The following is a 19,638-nucleotide window of genomic DNA, read 5'->3' on the forward strand; positions in this document are numbered from 1 at the left end:
GCTCCCTGCCAGCCTGGTCACCCCTCACTGCCACCCTCTGCCAGTCTGTCGCCCCTCACTGCCCCCCCTGCCGCCCTGGTTGCCCGACGCAGCCTGCTGCTCAGTCGTTTGGTTGTCCTCACCTAACCCCCCTGCCGGCCTTGTTGCCCCACTCACCCTGTTCGGTCATTCGGTCATCCGTTCGGTTGTTTCGGATGTGACGGCCTCTGGCTCTTTATATATATAGATAAGACACTCGTGAACCTGCCAGGTTTTCTAGTTACCCCAACAAATTTTGGTAGATCTTTGTTGCCGTTAACTTTCTCCCCTGACTTTGAGCTGGAGTGTTCTCTTTACCTGTGACTCCATTGTCAATGTCATCTGACATACTGAGCCCCAATAAGCTTAGACAAGAGTGTTCAACTTCATTATATGGCCCTATATTTGCTCTAAATGGAGCACTAAAGAGTCTTGAAACTTTAATTGCTACTTTGAATTGGTGGGATATCTAGGAGGGAGGAGGGAATACCAATGGAAAACTTGAGTTTAGTTCTTATAAGTATGATGCATTAATATAGAATGTATCACATCACCTTTGAATAATGTGGAAATAGTGCTTGGGAAGAATAGTCTACTAATTGTGAGCTTAACTGGCTAAGTTAATATCTTGGCTCCACCACTGACTAGGAATGAGACTTTGGACAAATTATTTAAATTCCTAGTGACTCAGTTTTTTCATTTCTAAGATGGTGATAGCAATCTTATAGGTACATTCTGAAAATTCAATGAGTTAGTACATGTGAAGGGCTTAGAATGGTGCCTGACACATGTAAGTACTCAGTCAGTGTTAGCTGCTGTTCCTTTTCAGAAGTGGACCTTTCTGAATGTTCAACTGACTTTATACAACTATTAAACTAGTATTTCTGAGATTTTAGAAATTTGGGTACATTTACAGTTTTTGCCATATTCACATAGCACTACACATTTATAATAATAAAAGCGTAATATGCTAATTAGACTGGTTGACCTTCTGGATGAAGCCGGGGCTGCGAGGGAAGCCCGGGTCCCTGGTGCCAGAGGGAAGCTGGTGCCGGCAGCCAGGGGAAGGAAGGCCTACTCTTGCATGAATTTCATGCATCAGGCCTCTAGTACTACTAATAAATATACAATATTTACTTGATACTTTTAAAAATGTCACTTAATTATGTTTTTAAAGGAAATCAATACATCTACTTTAAATGATAAACTAGAATTTCTTGTCATAAATAAAAAGTATTTATTAAAATAATACTTAATTGTTAAAGAAAAAATTGTTTTGCACACTACTAAAGTCATCTCACATGTGTTAAGCACACTTCTTTTCAGGAGACAAGGCATTAGATGTTGTCAACATTTAAAGACCTATTGTGTCCTGTATCCTTTCAGTCTAAATTTTCTGAAAACAATAAAGAAAAAAGTATCCTCATTCATAGCGAGGAAAGCTCAAATTAAATCAAACCTACTTGACTACCTAACCCTAGATATACTAGTAATATTAGGGAATATAGGCAGGGCTTGGATTTGAGTAGTTTATTAATAATTCATTCAACAATTTACTGAGTAAATTTTGTACAGAGCAATTTTGAGGTGAAAAGAGAGAAATATTTCTGCTTTAAAGCAATGTACCAGATATCCTGACACAAACGGTTCCCTAGTCCTCCATGTGAACCATGCAGTCGCAAAGGGGGTGACATTTCATAAACAGATATACAGTGTACCTGTGGCAATAAAATTTCATGGGGGGGAAATTAAGAAAAAAATGTCTTAAAGTCTAGGTGGGCTATAATGGGGAAAAAATTTTTTTAAAGGTTAAAAGCATTGATGTAGACCAAATGTAGGGCCATATAAAGCAAAGCTTGAAATCTGAAACCTTGAGCTTCAGAACCAGAAATAGACTTGTAAAAATTATTTCTTATCTCCTTGGGGTGACTACAAGAATGAGCCTAAATGTTCACTTAAAAGCCCCCAGATGCTTAAAGATAGCATTGAGGGAATGTGGCATCTTTTTAAAATACTATGCTAAATATTTCTTTTTCAGATTTTTAAAAATGTGTCATGGTTCCAAGTCTTCCCATTCTGATCAATCTCCTGTCAACAGATCACAAATATTCTATCAAGTGCCAAATGATTGGTAGACACAATGAGTTCACTCCATTCCATAATAAGCATTGGAACATTAAGGGGAAAATTTATGGGAGGAGGTGAGAATTGAAGTGGGCTTTGAAGTTTTGGCCAAAAGAACATTCTTGATTTGGAGGATGAAGTTGAGGGTGGGTGGGAGAGGTGGAATTGAGTATAGTTCTGCCATTAATCGGGTGCTTAATAAATATTTGTCAAATGTATGTTTGTTGAGTAAAAGAGTGATTATAGAGCTGTAAGTTGCCTGAGACAAGCAAAGTATAGTAACATGTACCCACCATTATAGTATACAGAGTATTTTCACTGCCCTAAAAAGTCACCTGTGCTGCACCTATTCAACCCTCTCACCCCCTCCCCAGAGCCCCTGGAAACCACTGATATTGTTACTGTCTGTAGTTTTGCCTTTTCCAGAATGTCATATAGTTGGAATCATACAGCATATAGCCCTTTCAGACTGGTTTCTTTCACTTAGTCATATACACTTAAGATTCCTCTATGTCTTCTCATGGCTTGATAGCACATTTCTTTTTTGTGCTAAAAACATATTGTCTGTCGTTTTCGGCAATTATTAATAAAGCTGCTAGAAATAAAAAAAATAAAAAAAGGAATCTGTCAGTGTGAATCCTCATGCTTTGGAGATATTGTCCTCTTGCCCTTACCTAGTGCTTTTAAATTTGATGACTCTAGTTCAAGATTATGTGCTAGTTAGAGAACAGAATTTAATGTGTCCCTATAGGATTCCCTAATGTTAAAAGATGTTTCTTATTCACGTTGTCAAATGGGATCAGACGGCTTTAAAAATCACTTCTGTGCAGTGGGAGAGCTAGTGGGCTGCCTGGAATTCTTGAGGAATAGTTCCAACTGTGCAAGAGTAAGTAGGCTCCTGTGGGCCACTGGCAATATCGAAATTATCCAGAGAAGACTAACAGGCCAACTCCTATGGAGATCTAACTTGGGACATTCCTGACCTTGATGTCCAAAGGCCTTAAACCAGCACTCCAACAAAAGATTACATTTTAGCCGGTATTTTTAGGCTTTGCTCAGCCTCTGGAGCAGCCACGTGAGGAGGCAAATCTCTGAGTGTACGTTGGGAGTCCTGCCAACAGCAGCTGCCTTCCCCATCCAGCTGTTCAACCGCAGGGATTGTTTTTCTTCAGTGGAGGGAGAAGTAGGTTCTAACACCCTCCATCTGTCTGCACATTGAAAGACTTTTCTTTCAATATGGCCTATCTTGTCTCTGTCCCTGTACTGTTTTTCCCTCACTTCATCCTTCTGTCCTGACTGCTGCCACCGAATATACAGTCAGCCCCATGTTCGTTCACTTATCATGCTTACACCTATTTGCGGCCTTGAATCAGGTCTCCCAAATATATATGGTCTTGTCTTGGTCTTGGTTCAGCTATAACTCTTTGCAGTGGGTAGGACTTGTAGGACCTTAAGAGTACAGAGGGTTCATCTGCTTATTTGCCTCACTTCCTTTCAGCAGTAGTTGGCCACTTACCTGAGCTGAGGAAAGGAAGAGTTATAAAAATGGGTGTGATGTCAGTGCTTTTATTTTTGGGGGTTGTGGGGGGGTCTTCACTTGCTCGATTGCTGGTGCTTGAAATGTCCTGAGTTAGGGGGAGAAAATCCTTTTCTTATCTTTGATATAGGTAAGACTTAAAATACACCCTCACCCCTCCCCACCCCATGGTGTGATAACACTTAAGCTAATGCACAGAAACCTGTAAGGGACTTCTACCAGGTTTTTTGCAGAGAACAGTTTTGATGATGGATTGTGTACTGGGGGATCGTAAAGGGGTGGGGAGGGGAAGGCTGTAAGAAGGGATAATCCAGCATTATCAAATTTTGCCTGTTGAACAGATTCACTTCTGGCTGTCTCTCCAAGGCTGTGGCAAAGTATACTTGGTTAGGGCAGGCTCCTGACTCCGTACACATCTTATAGTCTTTCCTTTCTTTTTTTACTCTCTTGACAATGGAAAATTAAGAGTGATCTATTTATTGATAATGCAATGTTGGGATGCAGAAATCAGGCCACGCCATGATCTAACACCAACCAAAGCAACAGTATAACAACTGTAAGAGCCCAAGCCTGAAATGGCATGTTAAGTGCTTTTCCTGTGCTATTTTATTTCATCTCCACAAGAACCCAGCAAAGTAAGTGCCAGTGTTACGCTCTTTTACAGACGCGGGAACTGAGGGCCACGGACATGAATTAACTTGTTGAGACAACATAGCTAGTAGATGGAAGAGCCAGTCCTCAAACCAAGCCTGTGTGATTCTAGGCTGTGCTCCATAACCACTGTCCCATGTTGCCTCTCCATTTCAAAGTATGAGACTGCATAGCATTCTGAGTTTACCTTGTTTTAGAAAGTATGTTGTTTTTTTCTATTTTTAGTTTTGGTTTAATGAATTTATTGGGGTGACATTGGTTAATAAAATTATTTAGGTTTCAGGTGTACAGTTTCATCATACATCATCTGTATATTGTATTGTGTGTTTACCACCCCAAGTCAAGTCTCCCTGCATCACCATTTATCTACCCTTTCCCTCTGGTAATCAACATACTGTTGTCTGTGTCTATGAGTTTTATTTTGTTTTATTAATCCCTTCACCTTTTTCACTCAGCACCCCCAAACATGTTCTCCTCTAACATGTCAGTCTGTTTTCTGTATCTATGAGTCTGTTTCTATTTTGTTAGTTCCTTTTTTTCATTAGATTCCATATATGAGTGAAATCATATGGGACTTGTCTTTCTCTGACTGGCTTATTTCACTTAGTATAATAGTCTCCAGGTCCATCCATGCTGTTGCAAAAGGTAAGATTTCCTTCTTTTTATGGCCCAGTAGTATTCCATTGTGTAAATGTACCACAGTTTCCTTATCCACTCATCTACTGATGGACACTTGGGCTGTTTCCAAATCTTGACTATTGTTAAAAAACAACAACAACCTGTAATGAACATAGGGGTGCATATATTCTTTTGAATTAATGTTTCAGGTTTCTTCAGATATATTCCCAGAAGTGGAATCGCTGGGGCATAAGGCAGTTCTATTTTTAGTTTTTTGAGGTAGCTTCATATTGCTTTCCACAGTGGCTATACCAGGGGTGGGCAAACTTTTTGACTCGAGGGCCACAATGGGTTCTTAAACTGGACCAGAGGGCCGGAACAAAAGCATGGATGGAGTGTTTGTGTCAACTAATATAAATTCAAAGTAAACATCATTACATAAAAGGGTACGGTCTTTTTTTTTTTTTTAGTTTTATTCATTTCAAACGGGCCAGATTCGGCCCGCGGGCCGTAGTTTGCCCACGGCTGGGCTATACCAATCTGCATTTTCTTCACATCCTTGCCAACACTTGTTATTTGTTGTTTTTATTGATGATAGCCATTCTGACAGGTGTGAGGTGATATCTCATTGTGGATTTAATTTGTATTTCTCTGATGACTAGTGGCATTGAGCATCTTTTCACATGATGTTGGCCATCTGAATGTCCTCTTTGAAAAAGTCTTTTCAGGTCCTTTGCTTATTTTTTAATTGGATTGTTTGATTTTTTTTGGTGTGTGTGTGTGTGTTGAGTTGTATAAATTCTTTATAAATTTTGGATATTAACCCCTTATCAGATGTATCATTGGTGAGTATGTTCTCCCAGTCAGGGGGTTGTCTTTTCATTTTGTTGATGGTTTCCTTTGCAGTACAAAAACTTTTTAGTTTGATGTAGTCCCATTTGTTTATTTTTTATTTTGTTTCTTTTGCCGGAGGAGATATATCAGAAAAAACATTCCTATGAGGAATGTCTGAGATTTTATTGCCTGTGTTTTCTTCTGTTTTTTTTTTATTTTTTATTTTATTTTATGGTTTCGAGTCTAACATTTAAGTATTTAATCCATTTTGAATTTATTCTTGTGTATGGTGTAAGAAGGTGATCTAGTTTCACTTTTTTGCACATATTTGTTCAATTTTCTTAGCACCACTTACTGACTATCCTTACCCTATTGTATATTCTTGCCTCCTTTGTCAAATATTAATTGACCATAAAGATAGGGGTTTATTTCTGGGCTCTCTATTTTTTTCCATTGATCTGTATGTCTGTTTTTATGATAGTACCAAGCTGTTTGTGATTACTATGGCCTATGTAGTATAGTTTGATATCAGGTAGTGTGATTCCTCCAACTTCGTCCTTTTTTTCTGAAGATTGCTGTGGCTATTCAGGGTGTTTTGTGGTTCCATGTAAATTTTTGGAATATTTGTTCTAGTTTATGAAATATGCCATTGGTATTTTGATAGGAATTGTGTTGAATATACAGGTTGCTTTGGGTAATAAGGATGCTTTAATGATGTTAATACTTCTAATCCTTGAACATGGTATATGTTTCCACTTATTTGTATCTTCTTCAATTTCTTTCTTTAGTGTCTTATAATTTTCCAAGTACAGGTCTTTTACATCCTTGGTTAAATTTTTTCCAGGTATTTTATTTATTTTATTTTTTATGCAGTTGTAAATGGAATTGTTTTCTTTAGTTTCTTTTTCTGATAGTTTATTATTGGTGTATAAAAAAGCAATTGATTTCTGGATATTTACTTTGTATCCTGCTACTTTACTGAATTCATTATCAGTTCTAGTAGTTTTTGGGTGGAATCTTTAGGGTTCTCTACATACAGTATCATGTCACCTGCAAATAATGACAGTTTTATTTCTTTTCCCACTTGAATGCCTTTTATTTTCTTCTTCTTGTCTATTTACTGTGGCTAGAACTTCCAGTACTATGTTGAATAAGAGTGGAGAAAACAAACATCCTTGTCTTGTTCTCCGTCTTAAGGTAAACACTTGTAGTTTTTGCCAATTGAGTATGACATTTTCTGTGGATTTGCCATATATGGCTTTTATTACATTGAAGCATGTGAAGAATGAAAAGAATAGTTTTGGAAAAACAAAAATAAAATTTAGAAATGGGATAATTGTCTTTGAAGTTAAAAACTCATTACATGAATGACGTATTAGATTAGAACAAAAATTAATGAATTATAGGATGGATTTAAGGAAAACACTTTTAGTATAAACACAAGAGATGAAGAGATCAGGAAACATAGGGGATAGAATAAGGTCTCCCAATACATCTCATATAAGAGTTCCAGAGTGACTGAATGAAGGAGGCCAATGCTATAATGGCTCAAAATTTTAAAAACTTGTTTAAGTCTTTTATCATTAGGTTCATGAAACATAGCTAATTCCAAACAAGTTAAATAAAAAGTACCACACTTAGGTGCACAGTAATGAAACTATTGAATATCAAAGAGTAATCTAAAAGGAACCAGAGATAAAAGACAAATTATTATTTTTTAAAAAATATATTTTATTGATTTTTTTACAGAGAGAAAGGGAGAGAGATAGATAGTTAGAAACATCGATGAGAGAGAAACATCGATCAGCTGCCTCCTGCACATCTCCCACTGGGGATGTGCCCGCAACCCAGGTACATGCCCTTGACCGGAATCGAACCTGGGACCTTTCAATCCGCAGGCCGACGCTCTATCCACTGAGCCAAACCGGTTTCGGCAAAAGACAAATTATTTATATAGGGATTACTGTCAGATTGATAGTAGAGTTCTTATCACTAACAGATGTTAATAAATAAACAAACAAACAAAAAACACAGATGTTAAGAGACAGTGAAATCATATCTTCAAAGGGTTGAAGTAAAATGACAATCTATAATTCAATACCCAGCTATATTATCATTCAAGAGTGAGAATGAAGTAAAGATATTTTCAGGCAAGGCAAGACTAAGAGATTTTACTACTCAGTAATCCCAGCTGAAATAACTAATAAATATGGTGCATCGGTAGCAATATCCAATTTTTAGATCTTGAATCAGAAAGTAGAAATTAAGAAGCAATGCTGAAAAAGGAAATTGGTGACATGCTGATAAATCTAAATAAAAACAAGCATTGGATGTTTTAAAAAATGGAAAGAGACTGTATTAGTCAAGGTTCTCCAGAGAAACAGAATGATAGGGTGAGTATGTTGTGTGTGTATCTGTATGCGTGTGTGTGTGTGTGTGTGTGTGTGTGTGTGTGTGTGTGTGTAGAGCGAGAGGGATGGAGGAGAGATTTATTATAAGAAATTGGCTTCCATGATCGTAGAAACTGATAATTCCTAAGCTTTACAGTTGGCAAGCTGGAGATTCAGGAAAGACAATGGAGTAAGTCTAGTCCAAAGGTCTGCTGGCTTGAGACCCAGGAGAAGCCAATATAAAGGCAGGAAAATACTAATGCTCCCCCACATGAAGGTCATCAGGCATAAAGACTTCTTTCCTACTCAGTCTTTTTGTCCTAGTCAGGCCTTTAAGTGAGCAGATAAGGCTCACCCATACAAGGAGGGCCATTTGCTTTACCCAATCTACTGATTCAACTGTTAATCTCATCCAGAAACACTCTTAAAGACACACCCAGAGTAATGTTTGACCAAGTTTTTAGGCCTCCTCTGGCCCAGTTAATTTGACATAAAGTTAACCATCCCCAAATTAACTGGGAAATTGTTTCTGTGGACAAGTTGTTTGGACAAAAATAATAAATACAATAACATGTAGGTTGAGCAGGGAGTGGGGGCTTCCTGATTGGAGTAAGTGCATTCTAAGCTGTTTAGAATTTTTTTGGAGAGGACTTCTAAAGAAATAGACATAAACTGTATTATTTGCAAGTGAATAAAAAGAGAAATGAGGAATAAAGAAAATTTAAGCAACTTGAAGGTAATAGTAAATGGGAAAGAGAGAAGGGAAGAGAATGGTTAGCAGAACATGGGAAATAAGAGGGTAAACATAATTCTGAATGTGTCAGTTACAAGTAGATAATTTCATATCTAGTTTGGAAAAAATTAGTAACGATATAGATTTAAATACTACAACTAAAAATCTTGAGCTCTGGCTGGGTGGCTCAGTTGGCTGGAGCATCATTCCCTACACCAAAAAGATTTCGGATTCAATTCCTAGTCAGTGCACTTACCTAGGTTGCAGGTTTGCTCCCTGGTGGGGCAACTACAGGAGATGGATGCTTCTCTCACATTGATGTCTCTTTCTCCCTCTTCCTCTCCCCACCCCCTTCCTCTCTCTTTAAAAATTAATAAAAACATATCCTTAGGTGAGGATTAAAAAATGTATATTGACCTACTTGATATACCTGAAACCTGTACCTCAAAAATAGGAGATTCAATATTTTTTTAATATATTTTCATTGATTTCAGAGAGAAAGGAAGAGGGAGAGAGAGATGGAAACATCAATGGTGAGAGAGAATCATTGATCGGCTGCCTTCTGCACGCCCCCTACTGGGGATCGAGCCCACAACCCAGGCATGTGCTCTTGACTGGAATCAAACCTGGGGACCCTTCAGTTTGCAGGCCGATGCTCTATCCATGGAGCCAAACCAGCTAGGGCGATTCAGTAGTTTTTTAAAGACACAAAACATTTGTAAAAATTGTTTGCATATAAAAACACAAAGGAAGTAAAATACCCCAAAATTAACATAAACATTACATACTTTGACCATGATGTAATCAAATTAGAAATATAAAAAATTAAAATACTTTTTAAAATAATTTATCAATCAAAGATGAAATATGGAAACTATAAAATGTTTATAAATGACAACAAAACTTTTGGCATGTAGTTAAAGCAGAATTAATTATAAAGCAGGAAAAATTATAGAGATTATTATTTATTATTATTTATTTATTTATTTATTTATTTTGCAGAGTAACTAGTTTATTCAAACTATTGGACAGAGCTCCCACCATGGAAGCTGAGCCTTGGAGCTGAACAGGGTGGGGATGACCAGGTATCAGAAGGTAAAGGAGCTTAGCTGAGCGGCAGGAGCAGCATTAGGGCCAGGTCCAGCAGGAGAGGCCAGGCCCCATGGAACCCAGCTCCATTCATGGCCTCAGCATAGAACCTGGCCACCTCCTCGTTGGCGTTGCCCTGGGCCAGGTCAAACAAACCACATCTGGATGCAGTGGCCACTGCCTCGGCTGTTGTTGCTGACTTTGTGGGAGTAACTCCAGAATTCATTGCCCAGAGCAGCAGCGTGGGGAAGTAGAAGTCAAATCGGTGGCAGGCAGCCTTCGCTGGGCACTCTTAAGATCCCGAGGTCCAGTTCCAGCCCTTGTGCCAGTTACTCTTGCAGGTGTAGGAGGTGCGGCAGTCTTCCCATCAGCTCTCACAGTCCTCTTCAGTACATTCAGGATCCTCTCTGTGCCAGCTCAGGTTCACCTCCTGGGTCCAGGGCCCCAGGTTGGGGGAGCACTCATACAGGCAGGTGTCCTGGATGAAGTGGCGCTTGCAGGCGGGTTTCATCAGGCCGCAGTGGTCCCAGTTGAATTTGTACAGGTAGGAAACATCTTTATGGCTTCCTTGCTGGTGTTGACAGAGCAGGCATTCTTCTTCCAGGGACTGCACTGCTCATGCAGCTTGTCCTCCGGGCTTGGCTTTTCCTTGTGTTGCTTGGCATCCATGCAGACATTGAGAAGCTCAGTCCTGGGCCTGGCTGCCCCGTTCTTCAGCCCGCCACACCAGAAGGAGCCACAGCTGTGTTGTCATCATTCGAGCCATGTCAGACCCTGAAGGAAGAGCTGTAGTCAGTGACTTATAGAGATTATTATACTAAGTGAAATAAGCCAGTCATAGAAAGACAAATACCATATGATCTCACTTATATATGGAATCTAATGAACAAAATAAACTGATGAACAAATTAGAAACAGAGGCATGGATACATGGAACAGACTGACAGCTGTGAGGAGGGGAGGGAGGAACTAGATGAAAGAAGGTGAAGGGATTATCCAAAGAGTTTATATGCATAACCCATAGACACAGACAACAGTGTGGTGATGGCCATAGGGAAGGGGATGCGGGGTCTGGGTGGATGTGGGCAAAGGGCAGGTGGGGGCCGGGTGGAGAAGGGGACATCTGTAATAGTGTCAACAATTTTTAAAAAGTATATGTTAAAATCAAGCATTGAAAATTTATCCAATAAAAATAGTAAGTTAGCAAAAGAATAATGTAGCAAATCCAAAGTAGAAAGCAGGGAAATAATGATCACAAAAACATAAATGAAATGTAATAGTACAGAGAATCAACAAAACCAAAGTTTGTTTCTGGAACATAGTAATAAATCAACCTCTAGGAAGACTGATACATTTTAAAAGTTTACAAAAAATAATATTAGAGTATTTAAAGTAAATTTAATTGCAGATCCAGAAATTAAATCAGAGTGGTGGGTGGGTAGATGTTTATTATATCAGGCTCCAAACTTCTTTTTGTTAGAAATATTTCACAGCTAAAAATAGCAAAATCTTTCTTTAGGTATTGTGCCTTAGTCCAGGCATTGCCTGTTGCCTGTCCTCTAGCTTTAAGAGGTACCAGCTCTCTCCTATTCTTATGCATCGCTCCATGTGACTCATGCATTCCTGCTTTGTACATGCTTGGTAGGAAGTTGAAGCAGTAGCAGGTAAACTATGAAATCAACAGAATAAATGCCTCTGGCAGAGGTTAGGGAAAACAAGACTCCTGTCCACGAATGGTCAAAAAGATGGGTGAAAATGGACAAAGGTAGTAACTGGCCCTAGGGAGAGCTTCGATGAAAGGCACAGGCTTTCTTGAGTCCTCTCATCCCCAACCCTCTCAAGATTCTCCAATTGCATTTCCTTATCTGGTTGATGTGATTGTTCATCCCTTTTGCAGTTCCAATGCTTCAGAATATGTGTGTAAATTAAATGTGCACTCTCTGGCTTCATCTGAGATGCAGGCATACTTTTTGCATGAATGTGGACTCAATGTATAGTTTTTACTATTCAATTTTAAATGACTGACTTCCTCTCTCAAGCTTCCTTCCATTTGAATAGTGTTCTATTCAATACATTCAAAGCATTTTTTTAAAAGTTTATTGGCTATGATTCTTAAGTCTGATAAGCACACTATTCTAAAGTTTATATTGTGAGGAAAATTATGATGTCATCAGTTTCTTTTTTCTTTAATATTTCCCTTTCTTCCCTCATAAAATAAATGACCTAATTTTCTTATGTCCTAGAGTATTGTTCCTCTTCTTTTTTAAAAGGAGCCTTTGTTTTATTATTTTAGTTGGTTATGAGGTCTGTAATTTTCCGTAGGATAACACTTTTGGTTATGCTGTGTGACCATTTAGATCACGTGTGGGGAACATTTTTCCTGCCAAGGGCCATTGGGATATTTATCATTCACAGGCCGTACAAAATTATCCACTTAAAAATTAGCCTGCTATCTTTGGTCATACATTTAATTAACTCACCCCTAATGCCTAATGATTTTGTGGGCCTTACATGGCCCTTGGGCCAGATGTTCCCCACCACTATATGGATTAACAGTTTTTCCTCACACGGTATGGGGTCTGGGAGTTAGCAGTGTAGTGTCTTAGCAATGATCGGGTGCAGGTACATGTGGAGAAGGTGCTATTGTTTCCTTGAGACACTGGGAGCATCATGGGTAATCTAAAAGAATGTGTCTGTCATTACTATCTGGTGACTGAGTGGCAAACTAGAGAGAGTAAGTCCCCTGAGAGAAGGTGACCAGATGTCTGATCACTGCTCTGGTCCCTCGGATTCAGTTAGGAAAACTGAGTTTACCACGTACGTTACTATAGATTGAACACTATTGCTGCAATAACCTATTCTTTTACAATAAGACAATGTGCTCTTTCATATTCCCAGTGTTTGTACCATTCATCCATGTTAATTTCCTTCAGCAATAATTTAGTCCAGCTAAAATGTATATGAAGTAAAAGCCTAATATGATTTGGTTCTTAATGTTATTTAAATGTTAACAAAATACTAAATAACAACAAAATAGCTGTTGAAGGTATTTTCCCTAGAGAATCACACAAGAAACCTTTGAGATAGTAAGCTCAGATAATACAGTCACTTTCTACAGATGAAGACATTGAATTTGAAAGGTTCCGTATAGATAGGGCTGCATCGTTGTATAGATAGGCCTGCGTAGGCTTTCTCGGGTGGTGATGCTCATTTGGGATTCCAAATATGGCCTCTCTACTTGCAGTACAAACACTTCTACTTATGGATGGCTGCTAAGTACATAAATGTTACTATAAGCCTGTGACTAAAATTAGGAAATAATTAAAATAATTATACTTCATATTTTTTGTTTGTGGATTCAGTACTATGCTTAAGTGAGAAAGTTGTCATTTCCTTATCTCTTCCCACAGTATTTGCTAACATTTATCACATCTGTCAGTGTTCTTATGGTACTGAACTTGATAAAGAACATAATCTAAAAAAAAAAAATTTAAAAGGCAAGCCAAAAATTATCTCAGAACCTGAAGGATGTAAATCTGTGGTCTATGTTTATTTTATTAATGAGGTGATTCTCCAGTATGCACTTTAGATTGTACGGACCAGACCTTAAGCCATTTTACTAAATATCTGGGAGCCATTCCACTGGAGGACTTGAACGAATTGACTTCTAGTCACCACCTGCCTTAGCTTCAGGCTAGAGCAGTGATTTTCAACCTTTCTCATCTCATGGCACACACAAACTAATTACTAAAATTCTGCAGCACACCAAATATATATATATATATATATATATATATATATATATAGCCAATCTGATTTTTAAAAAAGGTATAATTTTGATTCATTCTCACTGGATGGCTACTGTTGTATTGGCTGATGTCATTTTTCAAAATTTGACAATCTAAGGGCAAAGAGGTCAGTTCCCTTGACTAAATAGTCAGGTATTGCATGTTTTAAAAATTCTTGGGGCACACAGGTTGAAAATCGCTGGTCTAGAGACTTGAATTACTCTATTGCAGAGGATAAGGAGTTTTGGCTACTTCAGTTTTCATGTGCCTACAGTAGACAGTGAGGCCAGCATCTCCTGCCTCAATGTTCAAAGAATGTGACCTGATATAGCATCCCTCATTAGATGCCTCCAGTAGGCTCTTCTAGAACAGTTCTCTGGGATAAGGTCAATGTAATTTACAATTGGATGTCAGGAGACATTTTGGAACAAAAATTCATATATAAATGTATAGATTTTTTTTTCTTATTTAAGATTCCCTCAATTGTCAGTCATTTTACCTACTTTTCTCACCTGTTAAATGGACATAACATTTTATGGCAGCTGATGAGAATTATTTGAGAAAGGTTTAGGATTCAGAGATGCTTTCTTGGCTGAAAGTTATTTTTATTGACACCGCTAAAGTCTTTGAATCTGACCTGCCTTCACTAAGCTTTCTATATACATAAGCTTTGTTATAAAATACTTACCTGCCAAAGGTAAATATTTTCTTTTCTGATTGCTTTGTGGTGTTTGTTTGTTTTTCTCCAAGTGGGCTTTTCCAAAGCTAATGTATCTGCAAAGAGACATATGCTTTAGGTCTGTACTTGTTAATTTACCTTGGAAAAGATTAGGTCATCTTCAAATCTGGCAATGTGGCTTATAAACTTGGCAAAATGGACTAATTAAAAGCTTTCCATAGATTTATAACAAGGAAATGATTACTATCAGTAGTGTTTTCATTTTTACGGTTTGTGTATATATATAGGTATATGTCACTTCTCATGTTGCATTTAAAGTATGTTGACTGTCTGCTAACAGTTCATCTCCTTTCTTCTACAGCCTCCAAGTCTGTTATAAATAGTCTGCTACGGGACCCTTCTCAGATTCCAGATGGAGTTCTAGCAAATCAGGTCTATCAGGTATTAATCACAGCTGTCTATTTTCAGTGGCAATGCTGTTATCTGCCTAGCAGAGTAAAGGATTTTAAACCTCATTTAATTACTGTCATCATAAACTATCACTGAGGTCAGGGTGCACCGTAATGGCAATGCAATATTTGTGAGAAGAGCATTTCACTTTTTAATAGCTTGCTTTTATAGTGAATAAAAAGCATGCAGTTTTTGTTTTCTGTGATTAAATCTGCACAGCCTTTTAATAGCGTTTTTAATTTTTTTTTTAATTCAAGGATACTGCTTTTAGTATACTGTTTAACTGTAATAGTTTTTGTAGTCGCCCCACCCCAGACCCCTTCTCTTATTTGTCTGCAGTGCATTGTGAACGACTGCTGTTATGGACCGCTGGTGGACTGCATCAAACAGTATCCTTGCCCATAAAATTTTAGGTGCACAATTGACGAGCTTAGACTCAGCGGAGGATACGTGTCTAGCTTTAACATGACATAAAGTTCTGCTTCACAAAACACATATCATACTCTTCTATTTTACATTCAATCAACTGGAGGGTCACTGCAGACCATTCTTTTCCACAGTGTAAGAAAAGCCAGATCGGCCCCGGGAAGATGTCAGTTCAGCAGCTGCACCTTCACATGCTCATTTCCAACTGCTTGGTTATCAGTGAGTTTAAAGGTACAGAGTCATTAGGCAGGTAGCATACTGTCTTGGAATGTATCTAACCATCCCAATGAACATATTTTAAAAATAGAACAAATTTCTATTTAAAATGAGCCAAATTCAGTTGAGTTTGCTAGAATAAATTTTGCCTGAAGTTAAAGGATGATGTGATTAAAATGTCGCCAGAGACCATCACATTTTAAAGGGCAGTAGACTCTCATTGCTTAAATGCTGATTAAAATCTGAGCTGTCACTTGGATCCCTAATAAACAGTTTTAGAGAAACCCGGCTAATTTTTCTCTCTGGACTGGATTTAAGGCTAAGAAAACATGTCCAGTCTTCATTAAAGACTTTGGGATTGCTAAAGAGTTAATGCTTACTTCTTAAAACAGGATTTGAGTGGACAGTAGTGTCTTCATGACATAGGGCATTATTCATCAATACATTTAGTAGTATTGTGGCAACACTAAGAATTTTAATGTAATCATTGGCTAACAATGCTACTTAAAGAGTAAATAATGGGTAATTTTCTAAATGAAAATTGTATCTATCTGAGCCCATGAGTCTCACATTTCTTTTTCTTTTTTAATATATTTTTATTGATTTCAGAGAGGAAGGGAGAGGGAGAGAGAGGAAGAGAGAGATAGAAACGTTAATGATGAGAGAGAATCATTGATCAGCCACCTCCTGCACAGCCCCTACTGGGGATCGATCCCACAACCTGGGCATGTGCCCTTGACCAGAATTGAACCCAGGACCCTTCAGTCCACAGTCTGATGCTCTATCCACTGAGCCAAACCAGCTGGTCTCCCACATTTCTTATAGTAGAACACACCCTTCCTGGTATAGGCTTTTTGTTGTTGTCTTATATAGCCCTCGCTAGTCAAGTGTGTATGTGCATGCACATGCATGTTTATATTCCACCTTGATTCATAAAGGCTGAGAATCAGTAAAAAAAAAATTTAAATCACGCATTTACTTTTTCATAAAGGTTAATTTTAAAAATAATATTTTTCCATTTTTATTGATTGATTCTTAGAAAAAGGGAGAGAAAGAAACATCGATTTATTGTTCCTCTTATTTATGCATTCTTTGGTTGATTCTTGTATGTGCCCTCACAGGGATTGAACCCACAACCTTGGTGTATGGGGACGATGCTCTCACCAATTGAGCTACCCAGCCAGGGCCTAAAAATAATCTGCAAGAATATTCAGTATCTATGTCATAGCCCTTGATATATGTATTTTCCAAGTCTATTCCTCCCAACCTAACTTAATAGAATCACAGCATTGTCATAAGCTTACCTTTTTATTAGACCAAAGTAAAACGATACTTCTATCTTCAGTGTAAAATTAATGGTAGTTAGAAGTTGTAGGAATGCCAACCTCAAGTTGCTATAGCGATCAAGTTTACCACATTCGTGTAACAACTAACACCATCTCAGAGTATCTGGGGCGGAATTACATGTTAATTTTCAAGCACATAAAATAGTTAAAAATCAATTTAAAGTTAAGGTTTTAAAAGCATAATGTCTTTTGAAGGATTGCATATTGATTTTAAATATAACTATCTAATTATATATGCATGGACTAAAGTATGAAGTCAACTGCTTTGTAAATGCCAGGAGGCTATTTTTCAGTAATAGTTGAGATGCTTACGGGAAACTAGATTGCTGTATTGCTGGCGAAGAAAATGGCTTGTGAGGTTATTTACAAGTTTTGCCCCATGGTCACTGCCATACATCAATAATAGGTATTATAGACGAAGTCTAAGTGTTTCTGCTTGTGGAGCATTATAAATTCTGTTTGGAGTATTTTCCTTACATTTTTGCCATCATTCACTTTCCTTTTTTCACTGTGTAGAATTTAATATAGACAAGATTTCAATTGATAAAGATAATGATGTATGTCTATAAATTGCATTGACTGACTAGATTATAATTTGGCAGTTCCATTATTATGCCTATTGCCAGAAAAATTACTGTTTTTATAAGTTTTATTTTCTAGACCTTATATTTTATATATATGTCCAAGCAAAGCAGAACCAAGAAGCGTGTTTTTCCAAAATTTAAAATTGGTGATTGCTTTTACCGTGCAAAATAAAATAGGCTGGGAAGTTTATAGAGAACTGATTTTATCTTTGCATTGAGGTAGTAGCAGTTTTATATAATGTAAATATACTTGAATAGCTATCGCCTACACCCGTGGTCAGCAAACTGCGGCTCGAGAGCCAAATGCGGCTCTTTGACACCTTGAGTGTGGCTCTTCCTAAGCCTTAGGAGTACCCTAATTAAGTTAATAACAATGTACCTACCTATATAGTTTAAGTTTAAAAAATTTGGCTCTCAAAAGAAATTTCAATCGTTGTACTGTTGATATTTGGCTTTGTTGACTAATGAGTTTGCCGACCACTGGCCTAGACTGATCAACAGGAGTTATTTTATTTCATACTGAATAAAATTACTAGTTTTCCATGTGAGTGAAAATGCTATTTGTAAGTTGTTTTGATAATTTGGTAATGCTTACATCACTTACTCTCAGTAAATTACATCATTTTGTAAGAAAGAAAGCATATACCAGTATGTAGTAAATTGAATAGATACAAAACTTTTTTACCCCATTATAAAAATGTTACATGTAGACCTTTGTGTAAGTAGAATAAAGTAAGTTGGTCATTTACTAATAAGACACCAAGAAAGTACAGTAGCAAAGAGAATATAAATTGTCATTGTGTTTTCTTTTTCTTTCTGTGTCCACTATTTCTTTTTTCCTCCATAGCCAGACTCACCCACACCTTTCCTGCCACAGTTCATATTCAGTGACACAACAGGTGTGAGAAACCAGCCACCTCAACTTTCCAAAGTGTGACTTCAGGACACAGCTATTAGACAAAGACCTAAGCAGGGAAGCAAAGAAACATAATGATGCAGGAAGCTTAAAATGCTGTGGGTTTCATTTCTGTACCATCAGTAACCTCAGTTTCATGATTCAACATTTTAGATGTAAATAATTTACAACAATAAAAGTGAGAGCACATTTATGTGGGATAGGAGTAAATAATTTAGTTCTAAGATGTGGTACGCCCCTAGTAATGAGAAATCATTGAGAGGTATTCATCAAATGTCTTCAATGGACTCTGCATATGTGTGAAATTTTGTGATTTAAAAATGTGTTTCCTTTATTTTATTTCCATTAAAATTTTAAATAAACATAGCCATGTGCATTAGAGTGGGGAGGGGGAACAACAGAAGGAAAAAGCAGTGATGACTTCAGACTCATTTTGACAGTTGACATGAGTAGCCACATCTCTGAAATTCTAAATGCTATTCATCAGTGTGTGTTGATAAAGGATAGGATAATTTGCTAAGAATTTTTTTTACAAAAAATGTATGAGATTTATTCATTTCAAATTGAATTATTGCAGGGCATGATCAGAATTAAACAGTTCCTGGGAATCTGAGGAGGATAGGATCAGGTTGACATTATCAGTGAAATGGAGAATTAGATAATTATGACCAAATGCTTTTGACAGTAATTAAAGTACCAGGCTAGGACAACACTCCTTTTCAGACTTATCAAATCCGATCCTTTTGGAAAATACACCAGAATTTCAATTCCCTTTTCTGTTTTTATTATTTACCAGCCATGGGGCCTTCAGCAAGTTCCTTGGCCTTCCTGAACCTTGCTTTCCTTAACTGTAAAAATGGGGCTACCTACTTATGTGATTGTTGTGAAGATTAAATAAGATGATAGCACCCCAAAGTGTTCATAGCATAAAGGGTTAGCATGTAGTATTTAAGAAATATTAGCTAGTATCAATTATCCTATATAATAAAAGGCTAATATGCAAATTGACTGAACAGCGGAATGACCGGTTGCTATGACATGCACTGACCACCCGGGGGCAGATGCTCAATGCAGGAGCTTCCCCCAGGTGGTCAGTGCACTCCCACAGGGGGGAGCACTGCTCAGTCAGAAGCTGGGCTCACGGCAGGCGAGTGCAGCGGCAGTGGTGGGAGCATCTCCCACCTCTGCGGTAGAGCTAAGGATGTCCAACTTCCAGCTTAGGCCTGCTCCCCAGGTGGA

General features: G+C 37.8%; 1 protein-coding gene and 1 pseudogene across 3 annotated transcripts in view; one reads left to right on the forward strand and one right to left on the reverse strand.

The window, feature by feature from the left end:
* The window catches only part of CUNH15orf41 (chromosome unknown C15orf41 homolog), a 216,306-nt gene that overhangs the window by 86,475 nt on the left and 110,193 nt on the right, over window positions 1-19,638 (forward strand). For all 3 annotated transcript variants that reach the window (XM_014454744.2, XM_006087496.3, XM_023752902.1), the window contains 2 exons: window positions 14,823-14,902; window positions 15,251-15,300. In XM_014454744.2, coding sequence (XP_014310230.1) covers window positions 14,823-14,902; window positions 15,251-15,300 — 130 coding nt within the window. The remainder of the gene's footprint in view (window positions 1-14,822; window positions 14,903-15,250; window positions 15,301-19,638) is intronic.
* On the reverse strand, window positions 10,011-10,760 carry LOC102442854 (annotated as a pseudogene).

This window comes from Myotis lucifugus, unplaced genomic scaffold (genome assembly GCF_000147115.1).
Source record: "Myotis lucifugus unplaced genomic scaffold, Myoluc2.0 scaffold_38, whole genome shotgun sequence".
In the NCBI taxonomy this organism is placed as follows: Eukaryota; Metazoa; Chordata; class Mammalia; order Chiroptera; family Vespertilionidae; genus Myotis; species Myotis lucifugus.